Genomic DNA, 18,380 nt, shown 5'->3' with positions numbered 1-18,380 from the left:
TGTAGTAGGGGTGGTACATATATGCTCTGCTCATACAATTGGTAATGTGTTTATTTTTTGAAATGTAAGACTCCATAACGATATCTGGATGAATGTTGCAATCTAATGTTCCAACTTTGACCGAAATATCCCTTGATTGATGACGATAATGATGATGATGGGATGCCAAGGAGAGATGACTGGCTCTAAGGGGTGACTGTTGTTGCTAACTATGAGGGTCTTACTCTCCTGCTGACTGGCCTACAGCTGACCCTGACCTGCCATTAGAGAAACCTCATTACCACAGTAACAAAGATGATGGCAATGACAGAAAATAGCCATGAAGTATCAGAAACAGCAAGGGGTCTTTGTGCTTGCTGTGACCATCCTCAGTACAATTAATTGACCCAGTTTCTGATATATGTTGTGATTTTCTTTTTGTGTTGCCATATATAAGCACTTGTCGGCTGACCTTATACACAAGGAGTTTCCAACAGGCTTTAATCGACGGTTGTAGAAAGTCTTTGAGGCAGCCTAAGCATAGTAAGCTGCCTCAGTCATGTTGGTAGGTGGAAGACTACCAGCACATATAGAGACCTAACCCTGCACAGACAAACTATTCCTGAGCTGAACACTGTCCTGTCTGCTTCAATGTATTTACAAGGTCACTGACTCGTTCCGTCCACCTTACCATCCGCATTTCTTTGACTTCCCTTGTCTTTCTTTGTGCGCTCTGTCATCCTCAGCTACTGAAAGCAGCTGCACACTTACAATTGTATGCTGGCTTTAAAACAACTATTCTTAAAAAATGTGTGTGTGTGAAAATAGTTAGTGATTTTTAGTTTGTCTTCAGACTGCAGAACAGTTTGATTTTTTTTAAATCCAGTGGTGGGATCAGTTATTAAAATTTGGGATCAGTTATTAACATAAGATTGTCCATGTTGAAAGAGTTTTTTTTGTTTTTTTTGCAGAATTACTGTTAGAGGTATTATATGACACTAGTTTATATAGGTAATACATAATCTCCTCATCTTCTCTCCTTTCTCTGCCTTGACTGCAGTAGTTCATTAAAGACCTCAGCCTCATTTGCACCATCTGCTTCCTGTCTCCCTGTGAGCCTTCATTGTGTCACCACCCCCCTCCCTTTCTCTCTCCACCCGCCTGTCTCACTCTCCTTCTCTGTCCTTCTGCCTCAGTGCTCAGCTGGAATGACAGGCAGAAATGGCAGCCTGCGGGACATCCTTATTTGTATGTTTTCTGTGTGTTTGTGTGTATGCAGTTTTCAGTGCCTTAGTCCTGTTTGAATAGACTCATCGACTCACTGAGTCACCTCCTCCATAATGTTTAATAATATAAAAACATTATAAACATAATGTCTTTTCCGAAGACAGGCAAACTAGAGCAAGCAATTGTGTAGTATCTTTGTGTGTCCAGGTAGTGTCATTTAGGTGGAGGAAAATGTGTGACTGTGCATGTTCATTTATCCAGATGTCTGTTGATACCATAGATACTTTATGTGTTGCAGATGGTGTTCAAATTTCACAAGCACAAGTCACAATATTTCATATTTTGTTCTGTTGTATTTCTTCGACTGATAGAAAAGGTATGTGTCCATAATAACTTCTCCTGCCAACATACCAAAATCCTAAAAATGGAATTGCATTACAGTGGAATTTAAATGGTTGTTTGTTTAGATTTCATGTAATGGACCTACACAAAACAGTCAAAATTAGTGATGTGAAAAAAGTATATATATATAAAATCTAAAAATATTCACTTCACTTCATTCCTTTTGTTTGTTTATATAAGATATGGCCATTCTAGTTACCTTCAAAAGTCATATTGTTCATTAGATCATTTTCACCTGTGTGAAATATAAGTGTCATAAGATCACAGTATATTCTAAACCAAGGTCGGCTTACAAGCTTTTCCAGAAGCTTTTAACTGTATCTCATGGTCATCATTCACTCTGTCAGCTGATAAGTGACTTTGAGGACTCAAAAACGCACTATATAAGTCCTATAATATTATTATTATTATTATTATTATAAAGATGGAGATGCTGTCGAAAGCACCAGAAAAAGCTAGAAAATAGACCACATACACAAGACATATATTTTTTCATCCAGATGGGTGAGTATAACCACCGTATACACAGCATGAAGTGTGGCAGCTACTCAACTCGATCCCATGTAATAGTACTTTAACTCCCTTTACTGTTGGCTTTGCTAAGTGAGGAATACATGACCAGATTTGACTCTTCACCCCCCTATTAGATGTACAACAAAGTAACCTTACATGATTAAGCTTGAACATTGCCTCTATAAATGACCAGCCTCCTGCAGTACCTTATACAGCATGAGGTATGATTTAGCTGACATGTTAGTCTGTGCCTGAGATGGCCCCCACTGAAAGCACATCAGGTTATTTGCCATACAACTGTGTCCCACTAACTTAAAGACCTCCTGCTGGATGTCAGTTTGTGACATATTAGCTGGAAACTCCACATTTTTGTGAGAGGTGCCGATTGGTACACTACCCGCCTTTTTTTCCGACTACTTTACGAAGCAAACCTGCTCTTATTGTCAAGTGTTAGCTTATCCATCTGTTAGAGTGAAGGAATTATTTTTTGTAGTTTCAACATGAAATTATTTTAAAAAGCTTGTTACCTTCTGAGCAAGATAAATACACTATATTGCCAAAGGTATTCACTCACCCATCCAAATGGCACTTAGGCATGCAGACTGTTTGTACAAATATTTCTGAAAGAATGGGTGGCTCTCAGGATCTCAGTGAATTCCAGTGTGGTACTGTGATAGGATGCCACCTGTGCAACAAGAATCCTAAATATTCCATAGTCAACTGTCAGTGGGATTATAACAAACTGGAAATGATTGGGAACGTCTGCAACTCAGCCAAGAAGTGGTAGTCCAGGTAAAATGATGGAGCGGGGTCAGTGGGTCAGTGAGGCGCATAGTGTGCAGAGGTCGCCAACTTTCTGCAGAGTCGATCGCTACAGACCTCCAAACTTCATGTGGCCTTCAGATTAGCTCAAGTGGTGTAAAGCACGCCGTCACTGGACTCTAGAGCAGTGGAGACTCGTTATCTGGAGTGACGAATCACACAGTACTTGTCTGACTGCATTGGGCCACGTGTAAAGTTTGGTGGAGGGGGATTATGGCGTGGGGGTGTTTTTTCAGGAGCTGGGCTTGGCCCCTTAGCTCCAGTGAAAGGAACTCTGAATGCTTCAGCATACCAAGAGATGTTGGACAATTCCATGCTCCCAACTTTGTGGAACAGTTTGAGGACGGCCCCTTCCTGTTCCAACATGACTGTACACCAGTGCACAAAGCAAGCTTCATAAAGACATGGATGAGAGAGTTTGGTGTGGATGAACTTGACTGGCCTACACAGAGTCCTGACCTCAACCCGATAGAACACCTTTTGGGATGAATTAGAGTGGAGACTGAGAGCCAGGCCTTCCTGTCCAACATCAGTGTGTGACCTCACAAATACGCTTCTGGAAGAATGGTCAAAAATTCCCATAAACACACTCCTAAACCTTCTGGAAAGCCTTCCCAGAAGAGATGAAGCTGTTATAGCTGCAAAGGGTGGACCGACGTCATATTAAACCCTATGGATTAAGAATGGAATGTCCCTTAAGTTCATATGCGGGTCGAGGCAGGTGAGCGAATACTTTTGGCAATATAGTGTATTTTTAACAGTTTAAAAAAATGTAGGCAATACTGTTATGTTTGTGGCTTTATGGTTAAAGCTTCCTATGTTCAGCTTTACTGAGTTGTACAGATGAGGAGAAAAGAAGGACCGATTGAAATTGTGAAATTGAGTTTTGCTTTCTTTCATCTGACACATGTGCTGGCTTAGATGTGAGTGAGACAACATAGACGACGATCTGCTGTTCATAACAACAAACGGACTCCTGAAGAGGTTGGCCTAGATGCTGCAATAGCATCAGTTGTAACAGGAGAGTTTATCTGGCTTTTGCTCTTCTCCCAACTCAGTAAGAGATGGTTTATTCAGTCACATGCCAAGAATTTTTTTGAAAGTCCATGCCTTCTCCAGTTTCCAAAGACTGCTTCTCAGATGTTTCTGTATACATTTCCATCCGGTGGGTCAGGTTAGATAAGAGCAGTAGGCCGTCCATCTTTCTAGTAGTAGTCATCACTTTCTCCTTGACTGGTTCATATTTAGAGTTGTCCAAGAGCAACACAAGCAGTCACAGCAGGAAACGTACTCAAATAGCCAACAGTGTACTCCTGCACTGACACAAAACCGTGTTATAAACTGGAGGGCTCGACCTTGACCGTCTTGCCCTCTAGCCCACTCCTGGTGGGATGAGATCATTATTACTGGCTAGCTGATGGACCTGGAGGACAGTGGTGTAGACTGTATTTATGACTGTCTGTGTGTGTATCCCCTGTCATGTCCTGTGACCAGGCGTGCTCCCAGGGCCAGGCTGAGTGACTGATGAACATACAGTGGCAGGAACAGTGATGACTGAGTGAGATCCAGGCACTCAGGCCTTATCCGAGGCTTGGTGATTGGATAGAAGGAAGAGTAGGGGCACAGATGGATTTATAGGCATGGAAAGGCCTCAGCCCGTCTGTGTGGTGTATCTTCATTTCAAGGGAAGAAAATGAGCCTATGGGTACATATAAGGTTATGTCTTTGACTTAATACAGAGTCCAATTCTGACTTTTTGCCATTAGCAGAGATGTCCCATCTTCAACAGATTTTGTGTACATAAGTGTCTGCAGTGTTTACTTTAGTAGAGCTCAGCCTACATTTTTAACCCCCATTCACTGCCATTCATGTTGAAAAGGTATGTAAAAACACTCCGAGACTATTAGTCGCTGGATTTAGATAATTCAACCTTGTGAAAATCACTGCGTTGTTTATTTTATCTAAAATATTTATTTAATCTAATAAAAGCAATTAAAATTCACACATTAATATCAAATCACCTCTGCGTCCCAAGCTAGTAGCAAGTTCTGGGTGCACTTGTTGTTAATGTCTGGCTGCTTCCAGTTTATGTTACTGGCCCGGGTGAAGCTAGCCCGTAATATCAAGTTCAAGAACAAGCACACTCCAGGAACACATGTTCCCGTGGCTGCATCCCATTGGCCAAAAGTTCTCTGGTTCACTCTGATTTTATAACCAGGAAGCGGTGCAACGTTGGTTTAAGATCCCTAATTTAATTTAGAGAAAAAGATACTGGTGAGAAACTCACAACATATCCTAATATGCATATGAGGAAGACATACTGGGAGAAGTTGAAAATAATTAATTTGATGGCCTGGCGGCTCGTATCAGTACGAGCCTGGAATTCACACCAGCACAAGGTGTAACTTTCAGCCAATCGTTGAGCCGAATGTTATTACACATGGAAGATTTGTTTGAATTTCAAACTCAAATTTGAGCTTGGAGGTCAGTTGTAGTTTATACCTTGACAAACATTTTCAGGTATGTTCTGTAATGTTTCTTGACCATGGACAAAACCTAAACAAACTATCTCACAACATCTAAAAAAACATGGTAGAGGTTCATGTAAATGAGGTGACTGGTGTTGTCAATGGACAGTGACATTTCGTAACACTGGTATGGTCCTTTAAGGCAGATGGTACCATGGCTAAGCATTATTTCTTGAAAAGGGTATGTTTGTACTTGTCATGAGTAGGGAAAGGGCGTCAGGCTGAGGACCTTTGGCATTCGCAGGTGGTGAATAGTGAATATCTGCCAGCCTCGTCCATATCACCCTCAGCCCCCCTCTTGTCCCAGCAGGCCTCACTGGTGGTCACCCTCCGTTCCTTCTTCCCCTTTCCACCTGCCGTCCATGCTATCCTCCCCTAGGGTTCCAGTGTTCCCTGCGATGGTCCTGCATGTGACAATCGTGTAGTGAGTCTGTGTGACATGTTGTGTGTGTGTATTTGAGATTTGGGGTCTGTGTGTGTGTGTGTGTGTGTGTGTGTTCGTGCTGGTGTGTATGCATCTGTGCGTGACACAAGTGCAGGCCTTTCCTGCTAACAGATTGACATGAGTGTCTGTGAGGCTTTGCTCTTTTCAGACGTGCCTCACACTGGCAGTTGGAGTTTATGTGTGTGTGCGTGTGCCTGCCTTCTAGCGCCTCGCTAGAGACTGACGGCTCCTGACACCTGCCATTTGAACGCTTTTCTCTGTGAAAAATGTCATAGTCTTCAGACCCGACGTGTGTGTCTGTCTGTGTGTGTGTCTGTCTGTGTGTGTGTCTGTCTGTGTGTGTGTGTGTGTGTGTGTGTCTGAGTGAGAGAGAAAGAGATGGTGCGTCCCTCAATTTGTCTCCCTGAGGTCAAGCTTTGCAGCTGACTGAACAATGAACCCAAGCTGTTTGAGCAGCTGGGACAGAGAAACTTTGTGTGTGTGTGTTTTTGTATGAATACATTTTGGGCTGGTAATATGTGACATCACAGCTCCTTTTAAGGAGGCAAAATTAGGCCAATTCAAGTATCTTGAACACAAACTGAGTTGTGGAAAAAGTAAGATTGAGCCAGTACACTATATGTGTGTGTGTGTGTGTGTGTGTGTGTGTGTGTGTGTGTGTGTGTGTGTGTGTGTGTGTGTGTGTGTGTGTGTGTGTGTGTGTGTGTGTGTGTGTGTGTGTGTGTGTGTGTGTGTGTGTGTGTGTGTGTGTGTGTGTGTGTGTGTGTGTGTGTATGTATGCAATCCTCAATCCACTCCCGTGTCTGACTTAAAGGCCATCTAGGATTTCGTACCTGGCAGATTGCTATAAACCAATTCCCACTGAGCCTGTCTATGCCCTCATGGTACTGCAGGTTACTTTTTCTCCTGATGGCATACTTGGTTTGATTTGATTGCTAAGTTAACACACCTTTTAGTTCTCTCATTCATAAAGAAATCTTTAAAAAACAAAAAATCAGTGCAACTTCTTCAGATATCAGAGGTATTATTATCAGATAAATGAGGGAAGGTTACGTAATATTCCGTATATTACTTGATGGCGGTACTTAAGATCTATATTACAAGCTTATGGTTTTGGACCCTTTGTAGGATCTTCTAGGGCCACATATTCACATATTGTCTGTGTCCATGTTCTTTAAGAACTTTGAAATATATCCATTGATTCAAAACAAACAATCTTACATTCTCTTTTGACCTACAGTTCTGTTACCCTTCCCCTCCCTCCAACCTTTTGTCCTGTGTATCAAATTAGTTGATGATATTATTGCCCCTCATCTTTTTTCTCTGATCTGATGAGCTGTTTTTAATTTAGATTAAGGCTGTGTAAGCCAGAAGGCTGTAATGAGGTATCAAAGTGTGTATCCATCTCTTTCAATGTTAGGTTTCTTTAGGGGCAGCAGGGTGCCAGTCATGTGTGTTTGTGTGTCAAGCCCAAGGGTGTGTCTCAAAGACGCCCAGTATGGGAACAGATAGGAGCCAGTTGGTGACTTTGCCCCAGGACGGGACAGTGCTAAAGGCAGACCTGTGTTTATGTGTGTCTATACAATTGAGAAAGCAAAAGATAGCGTGATTAAATGATAACCCTACAGGGCCACCAAGTCATCGTTTTACACCAAGAGGCGATCTTTGACTTTGTGTGTGTGCATGTGCGTGGGCATGTGCGCACTTCGGCCATCCATCCTCTTAGGCCAGAGAGGTGGGGAGCAGACAACCTTCTGCTGGCTGCCAGGATGATGCCCTCACTATGGCGACAGCCATGGACGCTATGGTGATGAGGGCTCAGAGCTGTATCCATGACAGTGCTGTTACCCAGCTGCCCCAGCGGCAGCCTTAATTAAGTTGGACATGATAGGGGCTGGTGGTCTCCCTTTCTGTCCTCACCATATTCTAGTATTATTTGTTTTCGTAATCTTATATCTTTTCACTTTTTTAAACTTTTGTTTGCCCCATCTCGCCTGCTTTTTTTTTTTTTTTTTGTAATTTTGTCTCGTTCTCAAACAAAACCAGCTAAAACGCTATCTCTCCTTCACTTGACCTCCATTGTCCTACTGTCTCTGAATCAGGACAGGGTGGGAGGAGAGTGCTACGTTCTGTGTTTTCTTTCATGTGGTACGATTGAAACCCTTGTCTTTCTTCATACTGTCTTGAAAGAAAGCACTGCATGAGATTTGGGAAGATTCAAATTTTTTAATTAATATTATCTTTTCTGTCTTACTCAGCATTCTCTCTCTCTCTCTCTCTCTCTCTCTCTCTCTCTCTCTCTCTCTCTCTCTCTCTCTGTGTGTGTGTGTCTTTGCATTTCTAAGTGCGTGCGTGCGTTTGACGGAGTGTGTCAGGTTAATGACCAGTTCTGCTTCGACCTCCTTGAAGGTCATGTGCCAGTGCTCGTTAGCAGTGTCACCATGGCGATATGTCAGCTGTCAGCACGATGGATAAGGACATGACAAAAAGAACAGTGAGGCGGAGTAAGGGATGAATAGAGGGGATGGAAGAGAGAGGGCAAAAAGAGGGAGGGAGGAAGTTCATTTAAATGTGAGTCCCGTCAGAAGGCCTCTGCCACTCCTCATTAACAAGATACTTCTAATTGGCAAGGTTGTTATGGCAAGGTCCAGGCCTCTGGGATTGTGTGTGTGTGCGTGCATGCACGTACACACACACACACACACACACACACACACACACACACACACACACACGCAAACACGCGCGCCTCATTCTGTGTTGTGGACATTGGTGAGATGGTGACCCCTTCCTCTTATTGGTCAGCCCTGAGGAAAAAGCCCCCGTTTCTTCCGTCAATAATCCCCCTTCTCTCCATCCAGCCAAGAGAATAGAAGGACTAAACAACGTGACAGCTTCAGTTGTATGTCGGTAGCATCAAAACGGGTATCAGTGGCATTGTTGTACCACCATTCTGTCTGTGTAGTGATGGATGATAAGCGGCCTACTTTAGACTGAATACATTATACATTATACATGGGAAATGGTATAATTTGTTGCGGTATAAACCCAGTGTTGCCATGTAGAATCAGTTTATTTTTTCATTGTCAAGATCTACATGTTCAAAATTTCAATATAAATAGGCATAGGTCTAGCTCAATTTCAGCTGAATAAAATTAATAATTGCATGCTCATTTATTGGGTAGTCATTTGAAATATGACTAAGGATGTTTTGTTAAGTTATCTTGAAATCTTATGTCATGTATTGTGTGACACTGACATTTACATGGCAGTTACATTCTACAGAAACAACCGTCTTTTTTTCTTGACCTCAAATATGAAAGCTTAACCTCCAGATGTTAGAGAAATCTGACTGGGAAATTTTGAGTGACAAAAAATCAGTTAAAAATCAAAAATCATCGGAATGTCACACAAGAATAAATTAAAGCGTATCTTCTTCTTGATTTCTGACCAAGAATTGTACGTCAAAAAGTTTTCATGAGAATCGCCTCACTAACAGCACTGTTTTTTTCTTAGTACAAATTCTCCATCTCACTCATGACAGTAATGTTTGTAAGATACGGATATTTGGAAGTACACCTTAACGATCTCTAGATGGCAGTAGTGGCACATACATTGCAAGTGCATTGCAGAGGTCTGCTGACCCAATACCGTGTAATTTAACAGCACCTTATGCTGTCTTATACTTAAATTGTCAGTCATTTCAATGTGTAAAGGCTGTCATGCTCAAAATAATTGTCACAGAAAAATAAGTGATTGCAAATCCATACTTACCCAAAGTGAGCTTTACCTTATCTTACCTTACCTTTTAAGTGGGGAGAAATTATCTCTGAATACATTTCCTATTCATACTCCCAATGGCTCATACATGCGATCGAGATGCATATAGTTCTTCACTCTTGCTGTTCAATGCATTCCTCAAGGAAGTGCATTTAAAAGAATTGTGCTGTTAATGTTCAAGCAGGGCTAATAATAATGATGCTATTTTGACCATATTGTCCATAATGATGGTCAAGCTTTGACTACAAAGGTTTGACCAGTCAAATGAGGAGCCAGTTTGAGAAGTTGTCAGCTGCATTAAAGAAGGTGCAAAGCAGTGGTGATTTCCCTTAAAAGCCTTGCCATTATGTCTTTCAAGCAGTAATGACTCCTCACTATGTCTCGCTTCACCCCCTAATTGGCTCCCTTTGCACCCCTTTCTCTCTCACCTTCTCCCAAACAGGCTATATATATATCCCATCATCCCTCTTTTTCTCACTCTTGCTTTTCCCCATCCTTTCTTTCCCCAGTATAACCAATGAGGCAGGAGCATCCATCTACAGTGTGAGCCCTGAGGCGGTCAAAGAGATGCCAGACATGGATCCCAACCTTAGGAGTGCAGGTACGCTCGCCAAGCAGCCAGTCTTGATTTTCTTCATGTGACAGTGATGAAACATTTTGCCAAACAGCTGTGCCATGCTTTGTAATCGGCCCACACAGCTTGTACCTGGCTGAACCTAACGATTATTTCAATCATTGATTACTTTCTTTGTAACTGTAAATGTCAAAAGTTAGAGAAAAATGCCCATCATAATTTTCCAGAGCCCAAGGCGACTCATAGGGGATTCAGATAGTTTGTTTTGTCATGCCAGCAATCAAAATCAAAATTAATTTCTAATATAAACAGTTAAGTGAATTCACTGTAATTGTGAATTTATATGGTAACCAAATGTTATGGAATAATGTTCATTTCTAGAGATTATGACCCTTCACATGTCAGCTGTAGTACTGTCAGGGACAGAGAGAGAGAGTTCAAAGAATCCATATGACGTATGGACTATTGTTTTACTACGCACAATTGGATGTCCAAGTAAAACAGAGTGATGATATTGATGAGAGCATAATACTATAGTTGAAAACAGCCAACTAACTGTTTTTTACCCACGAACAAATCAAAACTACATGTATATAACGTGTACATTTCTGTCAGAAATCATACCCACAGAACATGCAGTATTGTCACATTATCAGTGAATTTCTGGCATTGCCATTAGGCTCTCATTTCTCTCCTGCTTTCCTTTGCATCTCTTCCTCTTTCTCTCACTTACCACCTCTCCCTCACTCACTCCACATACTACATCATTGAAATGCAGCAGAATACGTTTTGGAGAACAAATGTTTCCAGCAGACTTCCTCTATAAAAGCCATAAATCAAGCAAGGCTGGATTATTCCTCACTAGTTTCCTGTGGTCAGCAGCCGAGAGCTATGGAGAGCCATATTTATACCCCTAATGAAAGCCATGAGAAATCTACAGCATTTGACTTTCGATGGCTATGAAAAGAGCGGATGCTGTGCCAAGATACGATGGTTACAGTGTTGGATGTGGCGACAGCATGTTTGTGTCTGTCTATTTTTACTTTTGATGGGTATTTGTGTTTCTTCCTCTGTCTATATGAGTGGCCATGTAACAGAGTATATAAGGAATTATGAGTTATAGTCACCTTCCATATGTCCTCACTATTGCTGTGAGATCTAGGGACATCTAGTGGTGGTAGGCAACATTTCAACCATCTGTTTATATGAGCTTATTTTGGTTGCTCCTCTTCTCTCTGATCTTAAACGGAGTGAAAGTTTAGTCGAGAGTGGCCACAAGGTAAAATAAATTGAGAATAAGGATTCTTTCATTGCTTGTGGCAGTGGGACAGGCAGTCCATGCTGCATCTCCACTTCACCACTGCCCCCGAGAGAGAGAGAGAGAGAGAGAGAGAGAGAGAGAGAGAGAGAGAGAGGAGAGAGAGAGAGAGACGAGAGAGAGAGAGAGAGAGAGAGAGGAGAGAGAGAGAGAGAGAGAGGACATACTGAATATATATATAATTATTACATGTCAATTTTATTGTTGTGTTAATGTTTATATTCATGTTATTGTGAACTGTCCAAATATTTGGACATATTATATTTTGATGCTTTGGAAACATTGTTCTTGAAACTTGCCCCATTGAATTTAATTGAGAGCCAGTAACAGAATAGATGGAAAGCGTTTTAGAGTTTTGGTGGTGCACTGCACAAGGCCGGGGTTGAAACTCCATCCCTGTCTAAATATTATCTCAGGCAGCAGCCTCATACCGCAGCCAGAGAGAGCGGAGAGGAGAGCCATTGATTCCAGACATACTCCCTCTTTTACATCCCATCCTTCTTTTTCTCTTTGTCGGTCCGTTCCGCCTCAAAGATCTAAGGGTGACATGCCTCAACATACACATAATGCACACATAGAGAACAGTGGCAGCATGCAGCACAGGAAGGACCGGAAAGGAGACAAACTGTTTCCTGCAATTTACCGTACATCATACATCATACATTTTTCATTCATTCAGTCCATTAAGTTTTGGGTCAATCTACAGTATATTTCTTGATAGAACTCTAACCATTAATGAAATTGGTTCGAGTTTATGAAGTGCATTAATGTTTTCTCAGGTATATAACTGACAACTTTGTGAATCATAATAAGAATGACAAACAGATCTTTTTCTTTTTTAAACATAGGAACAGTTGTTTGGTTGTGTTATTCTCTCATTCTCTCTGTGCCTGTGTGAATGGGGGGGGGGGGGGGGGGGGGGGGGGGGGGTGATGTCATGTGTGTGTATGTGAGTTAGGTTGTTTGTAATTTTTCCTCCTTGTCACTGAGTCCTGCCAGATAATTGTAGAAAAGACATTTTGCCTCATGTGCAGCAGCGGGTTGAGGGCCTTACAGACTCCATCATTAAAAGCAACCCCTACTTTGGTTTGATATGGACTGCGTGCATGTGTTTATTTGTGTGCTACATTTGGCTGTGTAAGCCACTCCCCACGGTTAAGGTAGAGTTTTTTAAAGGTCCACAGCTCAGCATCTATCAGGACGTTAAATGACAGATGCAAAGACTCCGTTTGAAAGTAATTAGGCATGGCCTGCCCTCAGGCCAGCAATGTAATATGCAGATCATTTGCATATTCAGTCATTTTGAACAATATGGATTTGCATATTCAATAACAGATAGCAAGCTCATGAAAAAAAATACTCTTCATGAGACACTAAATCACATGTTTGTTTTGTGTGTGTGTGTGTGTGTGTGTGTGTGTGTGTGTGTGTGTGTGTGTGTCTGTGTGTGTGTCTGTGTATAGTGTCCATTGGAAGACGTGTCCAAGATCCACTTGCTGAGCTTGTGAAGATTGATCCTAAACACATTGGCATTGGAACATACCAGGTAAGCGTTTTTTTTTTTGTCTCTCTCTTGAGATGCTCATTATGGGTGAGAGCTTCTTGTCCCTGAGCAGTGGAACATCTGCTGTGAGTTGAACTGTGTGCATGTGCGTGGATGTGTATTGTGCCCCGACTGTAGGAAAGGAGGACACACATAGATTGACTACAGTAACAACGGGACTTGTGTTCCTGTGATTATAGCCGAGGGCATTGCCACTGCTTTCTACAGCAATACTTTTGTATTTCAGGCAAAAAATAGAAAGCAAAACTTTGGACTGAAGGCATAAAGGGAATGTGAGTGAGTGGTTGAAGATGTGACAAAACAAATGAGTAAAACTTAAAACAGATTGAGAGAAGAGAGGCAAGCAGGAAAGTAGATAAACTTGGCCAGTCTTGTGTCAACAGATGATGCTAAGGGTGACAGCTAATTCAATTAGTGGAGATCAGGCATGACGTATGTTTGCTTGTGTGATTCCTGCTCCTTGTCCAGTATGTGTGTGCAGATGAAACAACAGTTAGCTCAATGTTGACTTTGTTCAGTGTGCATTAGGTCAGTTGCCTACTATTTACGCCAGCTATTAATGCAATATTGTTCTCCATATATGGTAGGTTGTGTGGAAAAAAGGCTATGAGAGAATGGAAATAGGAACATAACACAAAGGAAAATGAAGGAGACGTAGTAGAAGAGGAAGATGGGGCAGAATAAGGTCAAATTGGCAGCAATATGCTTGGCAACCAATAGTTATGCATTGGTCAGAGCATCCAAACCACACACATCTCACAAATTTGGTCTTTTATTGAAAAGACAAGAGTTTGATCAGGAAGTGAACAGTGTTTCTTTAGCAGCATGATTTTACTGTTTTGCTGATAGAAATGTGAAAGCCGGAGTTGATCTAGGCTGAGTCGAGGGCTGCACCAAATGATAATTTTCATTAATGATTAATCTGTTGTTTATTTTTCATACATTTCATTTGTGAAATGTCAAACAGTAAAATGCTCGATGATGATCTGAAACTGAGAAAATCAGCAAATCCTCAGATTTCAGAGGCTGGAATCAGAATGTTTGTTGCTACTTGCTAACAAAAATAAGCCAAACAATTATATATCCAAATTTTTGATTGTCAATTGATTGTTTTATTCAATTACTGAGAGGCTGCACCTGTACACTAAGCCCTTTATGTGCAGCATAATCTGCAGCCAGGCGATGATCTGGGTGAGGTTTTATTTATACTTTCCTTAATGTCAAAATGTCGCTGACAATCTTTCGCTGAGCACGGAAAAGTATTGTCATATGTTGGTGTTGGCTGACAGAATTGATTAAAGTGTTGGCAACTAAAGTACCAAACAGTGTAAGGGAAGAATTCCAATTGACAACAACTTTAAGTGAGAAGCGAAGGAAGGGGCTTAACACAGACAGCAGAGGGTGTCCAAAATATGAGGAATGATGAGGAGATTTAAGGGTGTGTGTGGAAAAAGGGAGATTCTAAAGAGAAAGCAGAAGGTTGTATTGCGCAAGTTCTTATATATGTGTGGCTGAGTGTGTTGGGTCTCAGGCCCGTGTCTCTCATCACGTCCTGACGAGGCTCTCTGGGGTGCCTGGGGTTCTGCACCTCCAGCTCTCAGATCATGCGACTAGGTCAACAAATGATAATATAACCGGGTAAATAAACTCTGGGTGCTGACAGATATGAGATTGGACATCACTTTGACTTGTGTGTCAGCACGCACACACTCGCACACACTCACACTATCACTATCGTAAGTGTAAGTATGTGCTTCTATGTGTGCATGTATGTGGGAGCATGAAAAGTGCACTCTTGCATATGCGAGTTTTCTAGCAAGTTCTTTTGTGTGATTCATGGCATTTTGAGCTTTCTGAAAGTTTATTGCCATTAGACCCAAAAAGCATAAGGGCAGATGTAACTCTAGACACCTGGCACAGCATGCTCATTCTTTCTCTCTCCCTCCGCTGACCTAGTGAGTGACAGCTCTGAGAGAAAGGAGGAAATGAGCTGAGGGCTAAAAAAGTGAGGCCCATTAAAATCAGATTGGATGTAACTATTGGTGTGGAAACACTGTTTTCAGTACAGCACCTCTGGCAGACAGGTTTTTTTTTGGAGTTTGCCAGATTGTATTTTGTGTTTCTATCTATATATTTGTGGTTATACAATTCAATTTACTAAACGGCTCCTGTGTTTAATGAGACACTTGGTGGGTGTGGCCTTTGGACAGCTCATCCATCTGTCAATCAGCTCTACATGTTGCTATGGTCTGTTGACAGCCGGTTAATCCCCAGGGCTGTGAAACTAACTGCTACTGGAAAATACACACAGAGAAACACACTGCTGTGTAAGAAAACATTGCCTGCCAGCCGGATATTAAATAAACTGTCACTCTTCTCCTCACCTCTTTCAACTGTTCTCCTTCTATCACTCCATTTTCAATCCTTTAGCTGAAATTTCCCACTGTTGTCCCAGTGACTTCCCACCCTCTTCCTTCTTTTCATGCCATAATTTCTTCACTCTCTCTCTCTCTGAGACTGCAACTGCAACAATCGATCCATGGCTTCTCAAAACCAGAACCACCAGAAGTAAAAATGTGTTTTTGGGTGTTGAGAATGATGACCTGAAAACGGCTTATCTGAGCCGACACCACTGGGAAAGTTACATACCTGTCCGGAAACGTCTCCTGTTTAGATTTTCTCATGCTCTGTTTTGTAATCCCTCAGGTAAGGTGTTGGGAAAACCATAAAGCCATCCTCATGCTGTCATATCGCTTTCAGCTGCTGATTTACGACTGGCATTTAGCAGTTTAACTATGCACCTATTCACCCATGCACATGCACAGACTCTTAGCCAAGCCTACGTGCCGGTATAGTATGCAGTGTGTTCAAGAAGGAGTTCTCAGAGGCTTTAAAGAAGCTGTCAGTTAGAAACGCATGACCTATAGACAACCTCAGGCACTGTGTTAGTTTGTACATAGTCCATAATTATCGGATAGCGATGGATGTGGAGTAGCAGTTTCACAGCATTGTCACGCACATGCTGTTACTCCTAATACTAATAATTCTGTTTTTCTTTTTGGAGTCACAGACGTTTAGCTTTGAAATCTTCTCATTAAAGCTGCCCCATCTACAGAAATATCTGGAGCTACATATGGGTTTTAGGGTTCACAGGGTACCCCTTTCTATCTCCACCTCTGTGATCTCTCTGCTTTGCTGGGGCTAACTTTTGGTCCTACTTTTGTTCTAAACAAAAAAGAAGAAGAGCAAAAATGACACCTTTTCACTTTTGAAGGAATTTGATTGATAGATTGTTCATCCAATCACCTGCCAGGTATTTCTTTGAAAGTGCCTGCCTGTGTCCAGACAGTTTCCAATGACTGCTTCTGTGTAACAAACAACCTGGCGGTTGGCAGGTTATCTCGTTAGTTGATGGCCCTCCATGTGAAAAGAATGGAAATATGAAAATAAGCATAATTTACAAGGCAGGGGAAGATGTTTTTCATGTCCCGGGCTGAATGCAAAGATGGAAGGCCTAATGCAATTAGATTCTATAGTTTTTAATCCGCTGTTATCCTTCTATCAGTTATTGCCCTCAGGCTCTCGGTACTTGTAGTCATTCTGGCTCCAGCATGGCTCCAGTTGCCAACCTTTTAGTGGCCTCAAACGGTATGTCAGTCTGCTGACAGTCGAAGACCTCCACCATCATTGTCAGTCAACACCGTAACTCAGCAGCTGCTTTGCCTCTCTTTTTCCTAGATTTCTAATATTGGAGTTAGATTTATATATGCCTGGTGTTACAAAGCATTTGTGTTTCTTTATCAGAGAAAGGTACATTATGTTTTTCAGTTCTCAGTGAAATAACTCCGAGAAGCTTATTTTGTTTTACTGTCTTTCTCTCCTGCTCTGTATTTCTCACCACTCTCTTTTTCCTCTATCACTCTCTGATTGACACGTGGTAACTCAGCAGCATTTAAGTACTCAAGGTGCAGACAGAAGCACTTTGTTCCTGCGTTTTGGTTGGCTGGCTTCAGCTAGTTTCCGGCCAATCCAAACTTGACCTTCACACATACTTTAGGGAACCCGGTCGGCTCTAGATGGTTTTGAGGTTTGGGGGTCCGGGCCTTGGGACCAAAAATTGCGGAATGGAGGTGGCTTTTAAAAAATGGATGGTAGCGTATCTATGCGGTGCATGGAATATAAGTTTGTATGGGTACATATGGTAGCAAGATTTGCTTGTGTCCTCAAGTAAAGATTGGCGTTACATATGATTGTTGTTTGTTTACAGTTCAGAATACAATAGTTAAAGAGGAAACTGGGATAGAAAAGGAAATAGGAGAAAAGTAACAGGGAATAAAACATCAGAGAGGAAGTTCAAACACTTCATGGCTAAGATGATGATAAGTTTTGATCTGTTAGCCCTTTAGCCAGTTAACCTCTAGGTGAGATGAAAGACACGCTGAATGAGATGTAGATAGAAAGATGGACGACATGCTCCATTTGTGCATTAAGTGCCACTGTAAACTGAGTAGAGCACCATGAGGGCCTCTGTTATCAGGACACACACACATTGGATTGTGGATTGCCTGTATGTTTGTTTAATAGAGCAGAACTTTTCTGTAACAGCTGCTCTCTTCCTCTACAGCTCTGGCACATTAAACCTCTGCTGCATGGTGCCAGAGACACACTCTAAATCTATAGTCATCTGAGTTTTTCTGAGCGAATGCAGCCTCTAAAAAGACGTCTTGCTTTATTGCATGAATGTGTTCATGGTGCCTGTTTATGATTGGATTTCGTGTTTATTTGCATGCATGACAACACATTTTGATCTACAGGATGAGTCAATGACTAGCAATCTTTTGTTACTAAGCCATAACACAGGGCTTTGAGCTTCTGTACAATGAGCAGTTTATGAAATAATAGCATTGTATGGTTGTTGAGCAGGCCAGCTAATAGTCATATTGAAATGTATCTTTGGCATCAATGCTTGGCTCAGATTTCTGAAGGCCAGCTTTTTCAAAACATGTGCAGATGGGGACATTTATGATACATTGGTGAGGTTGTATTGTGAAAAATACACGTTGAATAAAGTTATTGGCCAGCTCAGCTCTGCCAAACTGTACAGTATTTTTTCCGTTTGGCAATAAATTGTATTTCAAATATGTAGTTTTCAGAGTTAGGATTTAAGATTGCATTACTGTTTTAAGTTTTTTGTAATGCAAAACCACGGAATACCTTTAAAACTGTAT

The 18,380-nt window shown here is 41.6% G+C and overlaps 1 protein-coding gene across 1 annotated transcript in view; it reads left to right on the top strand.

The window, feature by feature from the left end:
* Positions 1 to 18,380, top strand: part of srbd1 (S1 RNA binding domain 1) — a 47,155-nt gene that overhangs the window by 14,534 nt on the left and 14,241 nt on the right. The window contains exons 15-16 of the mRNA XM_084020786.1: positions 10,206 to 10,297; positions 13,052 to 13,134. Of these exons, the coding sequence (XP_083876912.1) occupies positions 10,206 to 10,297; positions 13,052 to 13,134 (175 nt within the window). The remainder of the gene's footprint in view (positions 1 to 10,205; positions 10,298 to 13,051; positions 13,135 to 18,380) is intronic.

The sequence above is a fragment of the Eutrigla gurnardus genome, assembly GCF_963514095.1.
Source record: "Eutrigla gurnardus genome assembly, chromosome: 11".
Lineage (NCBI taxonomy): Eukaryota > Metazoa > Chordata > Actinopteri > Perciformes > Triglidae > Eutrigla > Eutrigla gurnardus.
The sequence above is the reverse complement of the archived record's forward strand: the minus strand, read 5'-3'. Positions and strand labels throughout refer to the sequence as shown.